The 21,521-nt window shown below is 37.3% G+C and overlaps 1 protein-coding gene across 1 annotated transcript in view; it reads left to right on the forward strand.

Moving 5' to 3' along the window:
• Positions 1-18,741, forward strand: part of LOC141405758 (sodium-independent sulfate anion transporter) — a 29,811-nt gene extending 11,070 nt beyond the window's left edge. Inside the window, exons 3-11 of the mRNA XM_073990444.1 lie at positions 4,069-4,371; positions 4,445-4,603; positions 4,668-4,733; positions 16,416-16,531; positions 16,680-16,983; positions 17,044-17,346; positions 17,653-17,798; positions 17,859-18,023; positions 18,427-18,741. Of these exons, the coding sequence (XP_073846545.1) occupies positions 4,069-4,371; positions 4,445-4,603; positions 4,668-4,733; positions 16,416-16,531; positions 16,680-16,983; positions 17,044-17,346; positions 17,653-17,798; positions 17,859-18,023; positions 18,427-18,642 (1,778 nt within the window). The 3' untranslated portion in view covers positions 18,643-18,741. The remainder of the gene's footprint in view (positions 1-4,068; positions 4,372-4,444; positions 4,604-4,667; positions 4,734-16,415; positions 16,532-16,679; positions 16,984-17,043; positions 17,347-17,652; positions 17,799-17,858; positions 18,024-18,426) is intronic.
• The last annotated feature ends 2,780 nt before the right edge of the window (positions 18,742-21,521 follow it).

A 21,521-nucleotide genomic window follows, 5' to 3' on the forward strand; every position in this document is an offset into this window, starting at 1 on the left:
CTACTAATTTTTCCGATAACATAAAGGAAAAATTGTTATCGTAGTAAAAATAAGTAGATTCTTGCAGTTTCTGGAACAGACCAAATATGTACAAATTTGTATGTAAAAGTAATTAGAAAACCTTGTACTAAAACTTCCATATCGAAACAAATAATTTTATCCTTTCAATTTTGAGTTACTTGCCTTATAAGAAGTCACAACCTTACTGATGATTTTAAAGTTTTTAAGAGATCATACGTAAATGTCAACTTCTTCTGTTTTGTTTTGTTAAATACCGTTATAAATTACAAAAACATTGCTGGAATATTAAAATATGATATGTTTACGAGTAGAGACAATTTGCTGAATTGTCGCAGAGATTTGCTAATATAAGCTCTGTTCCTTTACGTGCAAGTTTTACCACTTTTTACTAGAAAAGCGTTCCTTTACTTCTGACACCATACAATTCATATGAGAGCAGTTCACAACTTTTGCTACTTTTGCCGGTTTTACCATTTTCAAAAGTAAAGGAACAGACCAATAGATTTTTCGATTTTTGTCGCAGGTTGGGACCAGTGTGCAATCGTTATATTTTAACACTTGCCACTGGGGCCTCAAAATTTCCATAGTAATTTCTATGGGGCCAAAGGTGAATTTTCACGAAATTGCCCTAACATATTTATTGTTCAATCGATCAGAAATTTATACCAGTTCATTGCTGTGGCTAGAAAACAAATCCTAAACAAATTAATAAAAATCGAGTAAGATTTTTTATTGCTCCAATAGTATATTTGGTCAATTTGGGCCTATAATATAGCCTCATATTAAAATCCAGCCAATTTTCACAATTGGCAATCTTAAAATGTAACAAAACTAAACACTTTTGGGGTGCCGGATAAAAAATCCAACATAGATTTTTTCCATTTGAGTTAAAACCAGAGTATTGTACCGCCATGCGGCCCGCATTTATACGCCTTTTAGCGGTTTCAACATTTCAACTATAGACGCAGAAAAATATATGTTAGAAATATGTTTGGATTCAAACAAATGTATGTTTGGGACTGGTTGCAAACAAATATATGTTTGGATCCAAGCATAACATGATTGGGTCCAAACAAAAATATGTTTGCAACATTTTTTAACATATCACAATTTTATTTGTTTGGGTACCAACATATTTTTTATGTTAGAACATATTTTTTACGTGTGGAGAGTGGATTTTTGTCGAAGAAAGTAACAACAGGGCTTTCGCGACTGCGGAATGCTGTTTTATAATAAAGAGCTGTGTGTATGGTATTTGTATGAAGAATTGAACGAAAACGTAAAGGCTAGTGCTCATCTTGTTCATCTATGGTATGGTGTAATAGAAGACACAGAAGCGAAGACGGGAGGGTAAAAAGTTTGTTTGGTGGAGGTGTGTATGCCAAACGCGTGTGTTTCGTGAGTTGTTGTTGCGATTTTTTCCACTTTTTTTCCAATTTTGTTCTGTTTCCCTCAGTTAAGCAACCTATCAAGCGAAGAGGAAAAGAAAAAAATGGCATGAATTATTTTTGTTCTTTCAGTTTTCTAAATTCAATCGTTGAGTAAAGACGGTAATGTCTGTGAATAAATCGGTGTTTTGTGTTTTCTTAAAGAAATTGTGTTTTTTAGTAAATTAAATGCCCAAAACATTTTATAATTGGAAGTTTTATAATTGAATTGAAAAGGTGAATTGAAATATTTTATTGCGCAAAGAAGAATTCGCATTTAATATTGGTAATTACATCAATACATTTTTCATATACATACATATTTGAAATATGGTTGTACCTGTTTATTACATTATATAATCATTTGATTCCAGATGCCGATTTTTCGCTGATGATTTCAACTTTGGAGAATGTGTTTATTTCACAACTATAATGAAAAGCGTTCAACGATGCTTCTCTATAATTTTTTCTTTTTAAAAGTGTGATTTTTTATAAATTATTCCATTCCGTTTTTCTTTCATTATAACTACGCGTCTGTGGTTGCTTTTGTGTTTGGTATTTCTATGTATTTCAATAAACTACCACCATTTATAAACGTTTTTTATGTTAGAGATAGCCAGTGAGTGCTTACTGAGAGCAAGTGAGCATACATTTCAATGTGTTTTACATTAAAATTGACGCTCACTTTTGCTCTCAGTAAGCGCCCACTGGTGCATGTGTTTTGTTGCTTTTGGGTTTGTATTTATATTATATCTAAACAAATATTTGTTTGACCCAAAAATAAATTTGTTTGCACCCAAACATAAATTTGTTTGCAGGACCCAAACAGACAAACAAATATATGTTTGCTGCAAAATTTGTGTGGGACATATGTTATGTTATGTTATTTTTTCCTCCGTGCTGCATATGCAAGTAACATGTGGCTATTAGTGTAAATTGTACATTTTTAACACCTGCATTACGTATAAACTTATGCAGCAAAATGTCGATCGGCATCTCTTGGTTCTTCTCCAGGATTTGTCGCAGGGTAAATTTCTGGTCAATGGTGGATTTGCCAGTTCTAAAGCCGCATTTAGGCTTTAGTCGTTCGCACAATATCACTGACAATATCTGGAGCACACAGTCTTATCTTTGTGGACGGGGCACAGGCTTAGGTCCCAATCGTCGGGTACGCGTTCTTCCTGCCAGATGGTACAAACTAACTGATACATACACCTTATCAGCGTGTTGCCTCCGGTTTTGAACAGCTCAGCTGGTAGGCCTCGCCTTCTTCTGACTTATTATTCTGAAGCCGGTTTATTACTGTCTTTGCCGGGCTGTATACAAGCACACTATATGTATTTCTTATCAAATTACCTTGATGGTCTCTACAGGAGGATGTGCCGTACCAAAGCCATCAGATTGATGTATCTCACTTTGGTAGAATTTTCGGAAATTCTATTTTTCTGTACATCTCGATTTTTTCACACATCCGCTTTTCCATTTCTCCCTTTTTTTGTGCGGAAAAGACGTTTATACTATCCATTTCTCCCGATACTTCTCTCGTGCCCTACGCGAGTGGATTGTAGAGTAGTCCTATATGTCGAATTTTTCTCTTCTTCTCTTCAAGTATGGATTTAGCGGTTGTTTGCAAGGAGTAGGCAATACCCAATGTGCTGATATTTTATCGGGACCAGAAGTGTTTTGATTAAGCAATTGAACCAGTTGAGTGGAATATGTTGTGGCTATCTACTGTGATTTCAGCTTAACGATGTCTAACTTCCGTGTTCTGTCTGTCAGTACTTTATTTGCTACGTTTAATCGGGTAGGTACCCTTGCTGCAACAAGGTGGTGATCCGAGTCTATGTTTGCTCGACAGAACGATCGTACATCCAACACACTCGATGAATGTCTTCCATCTATCCGAACGTGATCAATTTGATTTCTTGTTTTTTTTTTTTTTTTTTGGTCTGGAGACAGCCAGGCTCCCTTATGAGTATCGAGATGTTTAAATCTGGTACTGCTAACTACAAAGTTTTTTTTTTACTGCTGCGAAGTTTATTAGCCTCATTCTATTGTCAGATGTTTCACTGTGGTGATGTTGAAGAATTTTGCTTTTATTCGTGTTGTAGCAAGCCTGTCATTCACTGGTGTGAAGCTAGAAACCAGATGTTTTAACCTCGGTTTTTAACGCGGGACTCATGTTAGCTTACTTCCTTTAACGGATGTTAAAGACAGCTCCCTAGGTGACACCACGGGAAGGTCAGTGTCCACTTCAGATGAAAGAGGGATCAAAATAGGTCTTGGGCTTTGCTATGTTAAAGCCGGTCAGTAGTGCGTTTCCGTAAGTAGTTAACGACAGAATTACCGACAATCGTCGGTAAGTTTAAATTTTTAAATGTCAATAACTTTAAATATTACCGCTAATTACTACCGATGTCAGCTTTTATTTATATTTTTCATTCGTAATTTTTCGTTTTAAATATTACCATTTTTTGCCGATAATATTCAAATCAATAACAAATTTCAACTTTAATTATCCATTTATATGTATGAGTTAAATTTTAAATATATTGATATTTGTCTTCATCAAATATTGTATTAAAATTAATAAATTATTTTTACAAAAAATACATTTCAGATAGTTTATTGTACAAAGAAAAAATACCAAATATCGGTGATAGGCTTAAGGATGGCATTAGCAGGGGATGCAGCCTATCAACAATTGCACGTAAATTTCCCATAATTGGATGGTTACCAAAATACGAGGCGAGCTTTTTGTTGCAAGATTTTATTGCTGGATTTACAGTGGGTCTCACCACCATACCACAGGCCATAGCGTATGGTGTTGTGGCGGGACTTGAACCTCAATATGGGCTATATTCAGCATTTATGGGTTGTTTTGCCTATATAATATTCGGTTCCTGCAAAGATGTTACAATAGGTGAGTAATAGTCTCAAGGTATCTCATTTTTTTAATTTGATGAATTAAATTTTTATGGAATTGTGTCCTGCAGCTACCACCGCCATTATGGCTCTTATGGTCCATCAATATGCCGTACTGAGTCCTGATTATGCTGTTCTAGTTTGCTTTTTGGCCGGCTGCTTGATTTTATTGATGGGTCTTTTGAATTTGGGCGTTTTGGTGCGTTTCATTTCAATACCCGTGATAACAGGTTCGTGGAAATTCCTTTTTATGATAAGTCCATAATTACATATAAATATTGATATTTTCTTTAGGTTTTACAATAGCCGCTGCTACTACCATTGGAAGTGCCCAAATCAATAACCTGTTCGGAATGGCAAGTAAGTTGTTATAAAAATCAATGAAAATGGCCTACACCTATAACACTTAGGGTGTCCAAAAAACCGGTTTTTCCAAACAAAACGGTTTTCGGTTAACCGAAATTTTAAATTTTTTCAAAAACCGGTTTTCGGTTTTCAGCATTTGGCAAAACCGGTTAACCGGTTTAAACCGGTTTTGTTAAATAGGTACAAAATTGCTCATAATTTATAAATAGTTGATTAAAAATGTGCGACAAGGGGTAAATTAAGCATAATGACTTCGTTATTATATAATTATCTCAAAATATCCTTGTTATTTGGTATTCAACCTCGAAATGGGTGCTGCAAAATTAAGACAGAAATTGTGCTCTAACAATGGTAAACCATACAAATATAAAATTGTGTACCAAAAGAATTAAGTTTACATTTCATTAAGTCCGGATTCTTCGTCTCACTTTGCCAACCTCAACTTATCGTGAAATGCCTGAATCCAACATTTATTTTGTTACCGTTACCCTTTATAATCTGACATTCGTCTAATGATTGTGTTAACTATGCACAGACTTCCCCTAGTGAGACTGAACATTCGTCGATCTTTAATTGGTTGGTTTTAAATTGTAGCTACTACAGCTCTAGTTCCTAGTTCACTGTACTAGTTCCAAAACGTGTGAACAATGTCATACAAACTGCTGTGTGATATTACGTATACGCAGTTTTCATATAAAAACGATGTGGGCTATTGGAACTGCGTAGTGAACTAGATTGGCACAACTTTACATTTTAAACAAAATATATTTCAAATTTAAAGGTTAATAGTTAAGTTTAGTTTACTTTCAAGGAAACAACTGTAGTGAAATATTAAAAATATCACTATTTTTTAAAACCGGTTAACCGACACAAATAACCGGTTTTGTCGGTTAACCGAAAATGTCGTTTTTGGCGAAAACCGGTTTCGGTTTTGTAACTCAAAACCGGGTAACCGGTTAACCGGTTTCGGTTTTGGACACCCTAATAACACTCGACTTCGCTGAATCTCGAAGATAGGGTATATGGGTCCCTCTTTCGGGTCTCTCTTTCGGGTAACTCCCTACAAAAGTTCAACATTAAAATGGTGCGCACGATAACTCTCGAAGGGAGTAACCGATTTGGCCAAACTTTGGACATCGCAATATTTTTTGCAGACATAGATTAAGTTCGAATATGCAATGTGTTAGGTTGTAGGATGTGCACTGCCGTTGATTATTGATAGCCACTTCACTTGGAGGCCAGTGGTCCATTGTGCTCATCCTGAAAAGATACAGAAAGGGAGGGGATAGTAAGGGGGAGGTACAGGAAAGAAGTAGGTGGGGAGTAGATATAACGGGGAGTTATGAAAGTAATTAGTTGCTTTGTCTGGGATGAACCGCCCCATAGTCACTTAAGACTCTTACAATAATTTAGCAGGGCTGCAGGGTCTATGGAGGAGAAAATAAGAGATATATACAATCTCATGCACTGCAAACAGCATGTGTCTTTTGACTGCATATGAGACATACAAAGGAGGTGCGCGATTGTTTGAACTTCTTCCACATCCTCACGTAGCTTGCAGTACTAAATGTTGTTGTCCTCCCACTTACTTGTCATGGATCTAATGCTGCAATGACCAGTGATGACCGAGAGAAGGGGAGTAGTTCTACGCCCAAAGATTGTCGCCCTGATTGAATCGATAACTTGCAACCAGGTGGGCCTTGCCAGATCCTTACGGGTTCCCTTGCGTAGAGCTTACAAAGTTTGCTAAAGAAGAAGCAAAGCGGTGCCTTGACACAGTCCTCCATCCGAAGGTTCCAGAACTGGACCAGTTCATCAACTATGTAGCTCACTTCCCTCAACATTACAGTGCCCTGGTACACAGGAAAACATAACGGCTATGTTGCACATTTTTAGGATAAACCTAAAACTTTGAACAGTCTTGTATTTAATATATGTAGGTCCACTTGTTTTTAGTAGGTTGTACTTGACGTACATATATGTTCGAGGGCAAGTCCTTACTTTCTGAAATAATGGCAAAAAACTCTAAAAAACGCTGCCGGTACCAACAAAAATGCTTGATGAGCATCATAACTTACGAACTGAATAGCGGATTTGGCAGAAACTTTGCACTTCGTAAAATTTCTTCCAAACATACATCAAGTTTCAAGAAGCTTTACATCGCACAAAACCTTTAGGTAACTACTTCACAAAATTCCGAATTTTTTCCAAGTATAGTTTTGACATTTTCTACCAAAGGTAATCCTTGTGCCCTGTAATGTTTTTCGTGTGGAAGACCATGTTTCGTGACATTTGACATTTTCTACCAAAGGTAATCCTTGTGTCCTGTTTAGAATGAAGCAATGTTTGTCGTGTGGAAGACCATGCTTCGTGACATAACGACCCAAAAGCTCTAAAATAACCTACGGTGACCAACTAAAATGATAGGGCGAAGTGGAGTGTGCTACGTCGTATAAGAAGAGTAGTCCTCCCAGCTGAGGAGGTACCACCACAATACGATACCATACGATGAACGATGTTGCAGACGTCATCCGAAACGCGAAATCATCCGAAGCGTTGGGTCCACACGGAACCTCAATGGTACCAAAAGACTGGAAAGTTGGCAGGGTGGTCCCGCTACTAAAGCCAGGCAAAGATGCCAGTAGAGGTGAATCATACAGGCCGATCTCCCTCATGTCGCCAGTAGCAAAGATTCTAGAGGCACTAGTCCTCCCCATGATGAGAAGCAGTTTCCCAGTTGCATGGATTCCGAAAATGCACAGCACTACAACAGCATTACAAGTCATATCCACGGTCATATCAGTCGAGGACTGAACCGGAACACGCCGTGCAACTGACCATTTATGGTGGCGCTTGACCTAACTGTTCGGGGACATAGAGAATACTTCCTTCAGCCATATTTGAAACGTTGGGTAATAAACTGTATATGTGGAAGCCAGTCGTTTGTAGAATTCAGAAATAGGAAGTCCAAGACCAGTAGGGTGAAACACGGAGTTTCCCAAAGCGGGGTAATATCTCAGAAATTGTTTAACTTCTACCATGCTGAAATTCCACACCCTCCAGACGGCATAGAGATCGTAATGTATGTGGATGATTGCAAGATCGTGGCGTCGGTTCCTATCGACGGGTGACATATGTATCTGTTGGGTTAGTGCACTTCTTCCATCTGAGGAATATGAAAATATCTGCCGCTAAATCCAAAGTCACACTGTTCATCACCTGGACGTCTTAAATGAGGCTCCCCTTGAACATATTGAGCGATGGTGTCCAGATGTAGGAACAAGGTTCTCGAGTCGCTGGCCGGCAGTACTTGGAGTGCTGACAAAGAAACCTCTTAAAAGCAATAGCCGGTCTATGGTGTGGCGCCAGCTTGGCAGGGAGAACCTCTAGATCAACGAGCCTATGCCGTGTCAATGCCGTATTTGGAGACCAACCCCTTCCATCGCAGCAGAATAACGCCAGCTATCAAGGCAAACACGAGTGCTTTTAACCCAGTTATCCGGATCCAGAACCGGACGGTGCAGCCGCCTTAATTCATGTTGGGCCCGAATTGATACCACGATACATAACACATGACCCGCATTCAAGGGTCCAGCTTGATGTTTGTACCAGAGCAAAAGGTCAGACAGGGTTACAAAGGGACATTATAAGCCATCACCTTACTTTTCAGATGGTTCAAACCACAAGAATTTCATTTATTACCAGAAGTCACAGTATAGGTGAGAGAACTCCACCCTATGGTGTACCTCTGTTAACAGTTGTCCTGACGGAACTTTAAAGGTAAAGTTTTAGTTTTTTATGTTCTTTTCAACGTGCCAGTGGAAGTGGTGAGGATACTATGTGGTCTCGTACATGCTCTCACCAAAGGACAAGGCGGACAGTATAGGTCTTACCACTTAGTTCGCTCACCTTATTCTTATATAAATAAGGCTCCAGGACTTGGGCGATATCGATGTCTAGAGGGGTTTTAGGACTTCAGCAGCTTTGAAATGATGTACAAAGCTAAAATTTTGCTGATTCCTTCCAATTGGTGCTTTGGAGCAAAGTTGATGAGAAGTCCGTCGTTCTTCTGAAAGGAATTAAGAACCCCCCACTTTCCTATCTGAAGACCGACGTTCTATTTCTCGACTAACTTCAATATTCGGCCCAGCTCCATTGAAGGAGGAGGGGCCCATACTGAAGTCACCATCCCACATGGTATTTCAGTGACAGCTACAACTGAGAGTTTGCTGCCTTCCCAAAGCTAGCCAATGTCCTTAAATGTCTGAATATTTAAATCTACTGATTCCTTATTCTCGCAGCTAATTGCCGTACATTTCTCTGTCCCTAAGATGACCATCCAACAGCAACCAATGACAATCGCTGATGAGCAAATTGGGATCAGCCTTGCCGGTGATCATCCGGGACAATTCGTCGATTGGTATTGTCAATATGCTTTGGGTTAGACGAGCACGGATTCTGTGAAGAAGTGACATTCGCGTCCCCTTCGCAGACGTACAAAATTCGAAGATTCACTGAATGAAGAGATTTTCCTCTCTCCAGTAGTGATCTTCTCACTAACCTTCCTCGTCACCAAGGCATACGATGTAGGCGAATAGACCGGCGGTGACAGTGTCAACTTCTTCTCGGCATAAGGCTGTTCCCTGGACGAACTCATCCTCTTCACAATCACTGGTTGTGATTTTGGATTGGTCGTTTGAGGACCGACGACTTTTGAAGCAGTTGACGCAGCCACAGATCCATCATTGCTCAACCTATTCGCGTTTGCACCTTAGTTAGATGGTTTCTCTTTGCTCATCAGCTGACACCAGGGATGGAAAAATTAAAATTTCAAAAAGTACTAAAATGGTACTTTTTTCATTGAAAATGTACTTTTTATTATTTTTTTAAGGAAAAAAAAATAAAAAATTATTCAGTAAAAAAACAACAACAAAGCCTTAAATCTATGAAGTCTGAAGAATGTTCCAAAATGGTATATTTTTTATACCATACTGGAGGTATAATTAACTTTGTCATTCTGTTTGTAACACATCGAAATATTCGTGGGAGACCCTATAAAGTATATAACCAGGTCCGTCCGTCTGTTGAATTCTATATACTGCTCTCAATATTTAATGTGGAGCTTTTTATATAGCCTCCATGCAACAGTACCTACCGATTTTCGGTATTTTGAAGGTTTGAGCCACATTATCATACCAAAATTGTTGAAATTTGATATTTAGTCTTCGTTGGGGCCACAAAACTCTCCCCCAGAAATTTGAAAGTGCGGTCCTCGTTCTGATATAGCCCTAATAGAACGGTATTTTAAAAGATTTAGCCTCATTATCCCATCGAAATTACTGAAATTAGATACTTTGTATTCGTTTTAAATAGTCTTGAGCTGGCAAACTATCGATAGTCCGACTATTGTTTTGATATTGAACTCTGGACAAATTATTATTTTTTTAAATAATTCGTGACAGATAGTCCAACAAATTTTTTGCTGGCCGATGTAAACTTTGTTTTTCGTCAGTAATCTAAACGATAGTTGGACTGTCGATAGTTTTCCAGCACTAATATAGACCCCATAAAAGAGGTATAGCAGATTCTCATATTGGAATGTACTTCGATCCCGCTCGATGTGAAATCTTTTAAATGATTAGTCTACCGTAGTGACTCTAACTTTATATTTCGGATCCCCAAGGGTGGAAGAGCTCCACGAAGAAAATGATCAATATAGGTTCATATTTTGGTATATTCCCAACATAAAGGTACATATATCCAGATTTATAAAATTTCTAGTAATTTTAATCTTTAATTTTGCATTTTTAGTTCCACATAAAATTTTTCTAGACTAGAGTATGGAAATGGTACTGAATTGGCCGCGGGGGTACTTCGGTACTTTTTATAGTGAAATGGTACTGAAAAAAGTACTATTGTACTGAATTTTCCATCCCTGGCTGACACACATCCATCACCCTTTCACGGGGTTTTGAAGTTGAGGCAGTTGAAGAGTCAAGTGAAACCTCACCGGAGAATTTGGACACCTTCTTTGCTTTTTTAGCTTTTTCTCAGCCTTTATTGAAGGCTACGACCTAGACGCTTTGGAGGTAGTAATATCCTTTTTCGATCAAGAGACTTTCTCCGTCGTTAACCCTTCTAGATAGTGGTTCCTCTTGTTCTTGAGGTGGGCATTTTGTTGACAAAAGGTTCCGTTTTAGTTGCATAAGGCTAGTTCCTTTCGAACTTCCTTACAAACTTGAGGTTACATCTTATCAGCTGAAATTCCCTTGCTCTAATGGTGTTTGGATCTTTATTTGCATACCGATTGCCCTTCGATATGCTTTCTTATCTATTACTTCTTATCCATTACCTCCTTTGCCTTTTGTCTGATTTGTCCGATGCAAAAACGTTCGGCCCAGTGGAACAAGTCGGTTGGGGTTGCAATATCACGGCTGGAATTGGAGCCATGGCTTCATCCTTTTCTTCATCCTAACCTTCTCCTCCCTGAAGGTTAGGGGCATATTTTCCTCAATGAAATTGTTTATTTATACTGTTGTTAATATGGTGCAGCTCCGGAAAACCGCCCCGCCCTTGGCTACATTCAGTTTCTCTGCTACATCAGAGCTTGAGCTGGTGACAGTAGTTAGGGGTTCGCTGTCAGTGTGAAAGTCAGGGATAGTAAGGTTGATGCACTTGTAGAAGTGAAGATTGAGTGTGCCAAGGCATCCGAAGGTTTATTTTCGAGTTTTGTTGTTGTTTTTTTTTTTTGCGAAAGTTAGTAGATCCATGAGTGATTAGTGGAGAAACTGGTGTCAACCGCAGCATAGCCTCCTTACCACGGCAAGGACTTGACCAACTAACCCTAATACTCGTTGAGGCGCTCTGGTATCAACGAGGCTCTGTATAAATATGGTTGGCACCGTACTACTAACGTTGAAAAAAATACCGATATGTACATGATCGCTTAACATCCGGGTGTTATATATGTCATTTGTCTCAGAGATGTATTGTGAAAAAGCCAATCGATATCATTGGCTCTCCACAACCCCTCCACTTTTTCAACCGGGCTTGGGATCGCTTTCGGCGGAGTTACCTCGAGGATAGTTTTGAAATTCGTACTGAAGGTACTACTCGTTGGTCCAGTTTACAGCGATTTAGTATACCAATGCTTCGTTGCAAAAAACGACTGGTAGGTACGCTGATCTCCCTCAAACTTAGGTCAAATTTTAAGTTGGATTTTATGGGTACCTTTCGGTAACTCCCTCACAAAAGTTCAAAATTTTCGTTAAAGTGCAGTTTAAGGGCTGTAAAATATGTGGGGCGAACCAAAAGAAAAAAGGAAAAAGCAGTGTCTGTTCCCATATTGGGCGACTGCAAACAGCGTCTGTACTCCAGTGGAGCGGCTGAATACCGAGAAGGAAAACTGTAAACCCTTCAGAAGGCAACGGGAAACCATTGAAGTAATATCCCATGAAAATCATGCAAATATGGACACACATGAACAACGGCCCTCAATCTCCGGTCATACGAGGGTGCTAAGAATCCCCGGAGGTAAAACAAAACACACTCTGAATATTGGTACGTGGAACGTGCGAAGTCTTTATGAATCTGGAAAGTTTGCTAATACCGTGAATGAAATGAATAAATTGAAAATCGACATTTTAGGAGTCTGCGAAACCTGGTGGCCTTACAGTGGAGACTTTGTCTCTGAAAATGTTAAAATGTTTTATTCAGGAAATATGAATAAAAATCACAGAAACGGCGTTGGAGTTATTGTTAAAAAACATATAGCAAAATGTGTATCAGGCTTTATTCCCAAATCTGATAGAACAATGCTTATACAATTGGAAGCAAGACCACTAAAAATTAATATTATACAAGTATATGCACCTACCGCTGATAAAAGCAAAGAAGAAGTCGAAGAGTTTTACGAAGATATTAAATACTTAATGAACATGACTAAACACCATGAAATAACAATAGTTCAAGGCGACTTTAATGCTAAAGTGGGCCAAGATATAGTGCCCGGGATTACGGGAAAACATGGCCTAGGAGAGAGGAATGAAAGAGGCAGCAGAATGATCCAATTCTGCCAGGAACATAACATGAAAATTACAAACACAATGTTTTCCCTTCCTCCTAGAAGACTGTATACCTGGAAGTCACCCCAGGATAGACCAACACACATAGTGAGGAATCAAATCGATTATATATTAATTAACAAACGCTATTCTTCTTTTGTAACAAAAACCTCTACGTATCCAGGAGCGGACGTCCCATCCGATCATGTACTACTGATGACAAAGCTACAAACAAAGCTAAGGACAAACATGAAGAAAAAAATACGTAAGAGAATTAACGTTGAGAAACTTGATGAGCCATCAATAAAAACAGAAATAAAAGCCCTCATAGGGCAAGAATTTAGTAAAATTGAAGGAATGGACAGTGAAAGCATATGGAAGTCGGTAAAACAATCGCTAAAATCAATAGCAGATAATAATTTAGGAAGCAATCCAAGAAAACGGAAGAATGAATGGATGACTACAGAAATACTGGGCCTAATGGAAGAACGTCGAAAATATAAGAATTCCAACTACGAATTATATCATGAATTAAATAAAGAAGTACAATCTGCAATCAGAGCAGCGAAAAATGACAATCTTAACAAACAATGCCAGGAGATCGAAAGATTACAAGAACTTCATGACGATTTTAATCTCCACAAAAAAATTAAGGAAGCAGCGGGAATATATCGTAAATCACTGCCAAAAGTTCTATACAACAGCAACAATGAAGCTGTTTTTGATATTACGGAGAAAAAAGCTATATGGCAGAATTACATAACCTCTCTTTATACAGATGAAAACAGATCAAACTACGACATAATGGAACCCGAGCCACAAGTAGGAACTCCGATAACTAAAAACGAAACTGAAGCTGCTATTAAATCTTTAAAAATGAAGAAAGCATGTGGTCCAGATGAAATCCCATCCGAAATTCTTAAACTGATTGAAGGCGATAATATCAACATACTTGTAAGGCTTTTTAATTGCATATATGAAACCGGTAAATATCCACAGGACTGGCTAAAATCTACGTTCATAGCTATTCCTAAAAAAGGACATCCAAAAGCATGCAACGATTATAGACTAATTAGTCTTATGAGCCATACCCTTAAAATTTTTCTCAAGATAATTCATGGCAGGATATATAAAAGATGTGAAAATGTTATGGGATTCTATCAATTCGGCTTTAAAGAAGGAATGGGAACACGTGAGGCGCTTTTTTCAATTGAAGTTCTTCTTCAAAAATGTAAAAATGCTCAAAAAGACGTTTATATTTGCTTTATAGACTATGAAAAAGCATTTGATACAGTCAAACACGATAAACTTGTAGAAATCCTTGCATCTATTGGTATCGAAGAAAAGGAAATTCGCTGCATAAAAAGTTTATATTGGCAACAGACCGCACAGGTTGATGTTGAAGGAGAGATGACTGAAGATATAATAATATCTAAAGGTGTTAGGCAAGGATGTATATTGTCACCTTTACTATTCAATGTATACTCCGAAAAAATATTTCAGGAATCATTTAAAGATGTTCAGAAAGGAATATTTGTAAATGGCGCTTTCATCAACAATATAAGATATGCAGACGACACAACAATCTTAGCTGACAGCATGTCAGGCCTTCAATATCTCTTAAATAGGCTGGTAGCACAAAGCGAGTTGTATGGGTTAAAAATCAATATTAAGAAAACAAAATATATGATTGTGAGCAAAGAAAACCGCTGTCCCCCTTTCACACTAACAATAAAAGATACACCAGTAGAGAGAGTATACAGCTTTAAATATCTCGGTGCAGTGATAAATGACAAGCTGGATAACTCATCCGAAATAAGATGCCGAATTGAAATGGCGAGGGAAGCATTCATCAAGTACAAGAAAATCTTTACCAGCCATGATATAAACATAAAAACCAAGCTGCGATACATGAAAACATATGTATGGTCAGTTCTGTTATACGCTGTCGAAGTTTGGACCTTAAAGGCAACAGATATTAAAAAACTAGAAGCTTTTGAAATGTGGACATACAGAAGAATATTGAAAATTCCATGGACGCAGTTTGTTTCAAACAGTGAGGTACTGCAAAGGCTACACCAGGAAAAGGAAATAATCCATATAATAAAAAAACGAAAAACAGCTTATCTTGGTCATATAATGCGAAACAACAAATATAAGCTACTCCAAAATATAATCCGAACAAAAATTGAAGGAAGACCCACTAGAGGAAGAAAAGAAATGATATGGATTAATAACATACAGGAGTGGACTGGTATCCAAGATGTTGGGAATCTTCTCAGCGAAAGCCGAAACAGAGAGTCATTTGCTGAGATAATAAGAAATTTATAAACACCAAAATGAAATTTATAATGTAACAGATGTAATATGTATGTATATAATTGGATTGATCGCCAAAATTCGAAAAACGAATAGGCAAATAAAGAAGAAAGAAGAAGGGCTGTTCGAGGATAACTTTGAATTTTTCATCGAAGGTAGTCCTTGTGATTCCGATTATAACGACATCTTTTCGTGGACCTCCTGAAATAGTGACCCAATAGTTTTGAAAAATCTTGCGATAACTATTGAATCAATACAAGCTACGTTCCCGTACTTTAAAAAAATTAAAAAAAAATTTTTTCTCACACAAAAGTTTTTTGAAATAGATCGGGAACGGAAAAATGGAAAATACGTCAAAAAAACTGGAACAAATGTCAAAGTCGGCGTATCAGCCAATCAGACGTCGGCAACCATGTTACTATTTTTTACACGCTCAAATTTGTCGAGTCAAAAGTTTTTAGAGAGAGCGCCATTCAGCGCCATTTTTGTTCAAAGAGAAGTGAACATTTTACAACTTTTTTTGTGTACGGGAACGGTTTTTTGGGTAAAATGTGTAAAAGTCGTAAAAATTGTAAAAACTTTATAGTTCTGGAACAAAGCTACTATAAATATCAAAGTTATATCCAGTGACTAGATTGACCATGTTGGTCCCTTTCTTCAGCTAACTCCTCTTCATAAGTTCCAGTTTAATGCCAATTTTCGCAACAAGTCGGTCCATTTCTCCACATTCCTCCTCCGTAAAAGTTAAACACTTTTGCGTTTTAATTCAGATTAAAGCTACTTTTCGGATCTTGTTCGAATTGTATTTGTTTTGATAAGTTAGTTTTAGCTGAATTACTCTTCTACATTGTGTGTGTGTCCCATTTGTTGTTTACATTCATTCGCCTTTTTGTATATGTTTGTATGGACATCTGTGAATGAATGCATTTCATATTGTAGAACATCCTAGATTGAGGATTCTAGAACTGTCTATGCTTCAGCGACGGTATATAAATACGGGAGAATAACAGGTGGGTGAGTGTGTTGTAAATCAGACCGCGAACTAAAACCGGCTGTTAGAACGGAAGTAAAGTGTAAACTTATTTTTTTATTTGGTACAAATTGGGGAGTAAAACAACGTCTACAAGGGTTAATTTAAATCTGATTCCGTAATAATATATAAAGGAATATAACTATATATGCCACAAAATATTTTTCTTTAGATGTCAGAATGTGAGTTTAAGCCCTTAGTCTCGATGAAGAAGTAAAAAACTTATGATATATAATTATACCAATAACATCTAATTATTTCCAGGTCCTTCAAATGATCTGATACCGGCATGGAAACATTTCTTTACACATTTAAATAAGATCGGATGGTATGATGCTGCCCTGGGTGTAACATCGTTAGTATTCTTGTTTCTTATGAAGGTAAGGTCAACTTAAAGCCAACAAAGTAATATTAAAGTTATTCCAGGCGACAAAATATGACTACTTCATAAAATATCACTTGTCCATGGTTTATTTCCCATAATTCCTTTATATGTGTCTTACAAAATTTATTTCTTTTGTTTTATAGAAAACAAAAGATATTCCCTATGGTAATCGCACCTTTTGGAAGTACGTGTCATTATCTCGCAATGCCTTAACTGTTATAATTGGCACATGTTTAGCCTATGGTCTTAGCCGGGATGGTAACCAACCATTTAGAGTTACGGGAAATATAACTGCCGGATTACCACCATTTCGGCCACCACCTTTTCACACTATTGTAAATGGAACTGAAGTCAGTTTTGGGGAAATGCTTAATAATATTGGGGCCTCATTGGCTTCCATACCGCTGGTGGCCATTTTGGAAATTGTGGCCATATCAAAGGCATTTTGTAAGAAGAAATTTTTCTTTTAATTTTCCTATCAACTAATCAATTTATTTTATCTTTCAGCAAAGGGAAAAATCGTAAATGCCTCCCAGGAAATGGTGGCCTTGGGCATGTGTAATATTATGGGTAGTTTTGTTTCCTCCATGCCGGTGACGGGCTCCTTTACACGTACAGCTGTCAACAATGCAAGTGGTGTTAAGACTCCCTTGGGTGGAGCTGTTACGGGGGCTTTGGTCCTAATGGCATTGGCTTTTCTTACCCAAACTTTTTACTATATACCAAAATCGACATTGGCCTCAATTATCATTGCCGCAATGATATCCCTTATGGAATTTGAAAAAGTTCGTGATACATGGAGATCAAAAAGTAAGACCTTTAGTGGGATTCTGTAACTCATTTTTGCTGTTACCGACAAAAATCGGTAAAATTGAATCGCCAAATTATGACTTACAACATAAAGAAAAATTGACATCACTGTTTGTGTCGGTAGAGGCTAGCGACTACTTTTTATTCATCGTTAACTTACCGAAAAATTTCGTTAATTATCGAAATTATAAGCATTTTAATTTTACCGACAATTATCGATAACAGCAAAAATGAGTTACAGAATCCCACTACTTATTGAGATGGTTGTCGTTAAGTAGAAATATTAAAAATGTTTATCTTTCATAGAGAAAGATCTGTTTCCGTTTGTGGCCACTTTAATACCCTGTATGTTTTGGAGTTTGGAATATGGTATATTGTGTGGAATGGTTGCAAATATTTCATATATTTTATATAGTAGCGCTAAACCTCAAATAAAGCTGAACATTGAAAAGGTAAGGGAGCCGGAGAATGATTAAGTAATGAAAGTTATTTTTAATAAGTACCAATTTTAGGTTTTAGATTACGAGGTGGGACTGGTTGAAGTTAAACAAAAATTGGATTTTGCCTCAGCTGAATATCTTAAGGAAAAAGTTGTCAAGTTTGTGAATCTCAATACGGTGAATTTGATTATAATTTTGGGACAGGAAATTAATTCAATTGATTATACAGTGGCAATGGTAAGTCAAGGATCTAATGCTTATGTACATTAGGGCGGCCCAAAAAAACGATATTTTTTTAAAAGTTTTCCACTTGTTCCAAAAACCTTATACATGAAATTTTATGGCGATCGGTTAACGTTAGCCCGTGCCGCCTGAGCGATCTTTGTTTCCATAGTAATTTGGATGGGACCAAAGGTGAATTTGTACGAAAATGCACTAAAGGCCGCATTTATGGTCCAAACGAAGAAAAAACTTTATCTAGGCCTTTCAAAAAAAAAATATTGTCTTTTTTGGGCCGCCCCTAATGTACATATATGTACATATGTTTATATGTATATCAATCTTACTTGTAAATACAGTAGCTTTTTCATAGCTACATAATCCCACCCTTTTTGCAATTATTTTTCTCATTTTCTTGCAGAATTTAATTACATTACGTGAAGATTTGAAAATATTAAAATGTGATCTAATCTGCTGGAACTGGAACATATCGTCCGCCGGTGTGGTATGCCGTCTGAACAATGAAATGCGTGAAATATTTTATTTTGAAAAATCATTGGAAGAGGTTCTGACAAAATACCATCAGCAAGAACATTCCAATAATGTATCGGAAAATAGTTTATATACCTTAGCCTAAATACATATTTTTATGTTTATTATTATTTTAATTAACTAAATATTTAGTAGAAAATGTATTTTAATTTATAACAAAAACAACAATAAATTAAAACAAATTTATTTGAAAATGTTTGCCTTTTTAGACGACGACCATTTTTAGTATTAATTTTATTAATTTTTAATTAATTTTTCGTTGGAATCGAGCTTAATTATCAATAATGCAAGTAAAGAGGGAAAGCTGACGATTCGAACCCACACACCCATCACTATGCGGCATGCATGTTTCGCCTTCGGTAAAGGCTCTTCAGACATATCGGATGTGGAGCGTCTTCGCTGTCTTCGAACTTTTCTTCTTTCAAATGCATTTTGTTCTGTTTTTTTTTACAACAACAATGGGAATTTACTCATTTAGTTGTGCTTTCATGACAAACGCTTAGCGCTGCCTTGGAATGTAATGAGTTTGGTTCTGAACGCTAACATGTCGTGACAACACTTTTTTCTTGTGTTTTTCAGGGTTGTGGGTTCAAACCCCAGCCTGGCTCAGCTGATTTTATTTTTATTTGAAATTTTTTTCCTTTTTAGGCGAAGAAAAAACAAAACAAAATGCATTTGAAAGAAGAAAAGTTCGAGGACAGCGAAGCCGCTCCACATCCGATATGTCTGAAGAGCCTTTACCGAAGGCGAAACATGCATGTCAGATAGTGGTGGGTGTGTGGGTTCGAATCGTCGGCTTTCCTCTTTCACTTGCATTATTAATCATTAAGCTCGATTCCAAGGAGAAATTAATTTAAAAAATTAAATGTTCAGAAGTTTGAAGTTACTGACCGTAAAATGGTTTAGATTTTTTCGGGAAAAATCAAGTTTTTCTATCGCTAAACATTTTTATACCCTCCATCATAGTATGGCCATGTTCGTCTGTTGTAATCACTCTAGCGTCCACAATAATTGAGCTAGAGCGTTATATTATTGCATCAGTGTGTCTTTGGCAGGTCAAGTTCGATGATGGGCTGTATCGGCCCACGTTTTGGTATAGCCCCCATGTAATGGTACCTTCCGATTTTCGGTATTTTGAGCATTTAAGCCAAAATTTTTAACCAAACTAGCCTAATTTGACACTTGATGTTCTCTGTAGTTACGAAACTTCTCCACCAAAAGTCCACAGGTCCATGTTTTGATATAGTCCCCATATAACGTATCTCCCGATTATCGTTATTTCGAGGGTTTTAGCTAAATTTTTTAACCTTATAAGGGTATCTCCCTATTTTCGGTATTTTGAGTATTTAAGGTAAAATTTTTAAACAAACTAATTTGACACTTGAGGTTGGCAATGGTCACGAAACTTCTTTACTAAAAATCGTCTACATAGGTCTTTGTTTTAGGTACCCATATAACAGTACCTCCTGATTTTCGGTATTTCGAGGATTTTAGCTAAAATTTTTAACCTAACTATGTAGCTGTAATTCTACATTTGAGGTTATCTGTGGTCATGAAGGATATCCACCAAAAATCATCAACATAGGTCTATGCTTTGATATAGGCACCATATAAGGGTACCTCCCTATTTTCGGTATTTTGAAGACTTTAAATAAAATTTTTAACCGAACTAGGTGTAAATTGAAATTTGAGGTTCTCAGTGTTCACGATAATTCTTTACTAAAAATCAACATAAGCCCATGTTTTGGTATAGCTCCTGAATAAAGGTACCTCCCTATTTTCGGTATTTTGCTATTATTTAGCTAAAATTTTTAACTGAACTAGCTGTCCGTGGTCGAAAAATGTTTGTACCTAAAACTGCGGACAGGAATGTAAACTCATTATTCTATTTAAGTTTAGGATATTTTATGGTGGAGGGTATAAAAAGTTCGGCCCGAACTTAACGACTTTTTACTTGTTTCAGACGAAAAATGACAGCGTCTATAACCACTACTATAATTCCAGGTCGGCAGGTTTCTCGATACCGGATTGACCCGGAACCGCACAACACTCGTGTTCCAGCTGCTGCCACCTCAATGTACACATGTTTTTATTTGTATCATTTTTCTGTGTTGGGAGGATCATATCCCGGAATTCCTGGTTTGAATTCTTTTGGTTCCTGCCGGAACAGAGAAAAACACAGAACCCGTCCATTTGCATGCTGCGTGAACACAGCCTCCAGTGAGTCGACGTTGTCGTCAACAGACACATCCTGGCATCTCGTCGTTTCTCTTGGGTCGGACCATCTCCCCATAATTGTCTTCAGAGATGTGATCAACCATTCTGATGCTGCAGCCGATACCTATATACCTGCTGGTCGAATACCCGGAGTGTGACCATCAATAAACTTTCATTCCAGAAATTATGGGCATAAGTCCATATTTTGGTATATCCCCCATATAACGGTACCCGCGATTTTCGATATTTTGAGGATTTTAGAAAAAAATTTTAACCGGACTAGCTGTAATTTGACATTTGATCGTCTCAGTAGTCACGAAACTTCTTCACCAAAAATCGTCGACATCGGTCCATGTTTTGGTATAGCCCCCATATAACGGTACCACCTGATTTTCTGTATTTTGGAGATTTTAGCTACAATTTTTAACCAAACTAGCTGTAAATTGACATTTAAAGTTTTTAGTGGCCACTAAACTTTTCCATCAAAAATCGTCAATATAGATCCATGTTTTGGTATAGCCCCCATATAACGGTACCTACCGATTTCCCATATTTTGAGGATTTTAGCTACATTTTTTAACCAAACTAGCTGTAATTTGACATTTGAGGTTCTCAGTGGTCACGAATTCCTCCACCAAAAATCGAAGTAGCTCCCATATAACATTACCTCCCGATTTTCGGTATTTTGAGTCTTTTAGCTAAAATTTTTAACCGAACTAGCTGTAATTTGACATTTGAGGTTCTCTG

This window comes from Musca autumnalis, unplaced genomic scaffold (genome assembly GCF_047663935.1).
Source record: "Musca autumnalis isolate F117 unplaced genomic scaffold, ASM4766393v1 scaffold_5, whole genome shotgun sequence".
Taxonomy (NCBI): domain Eukaryota; kingdom Metazoa; phylum Arthropoda; class Insecta; order Diptera; family Muscidae; genus Musca; species Musca autumnalis.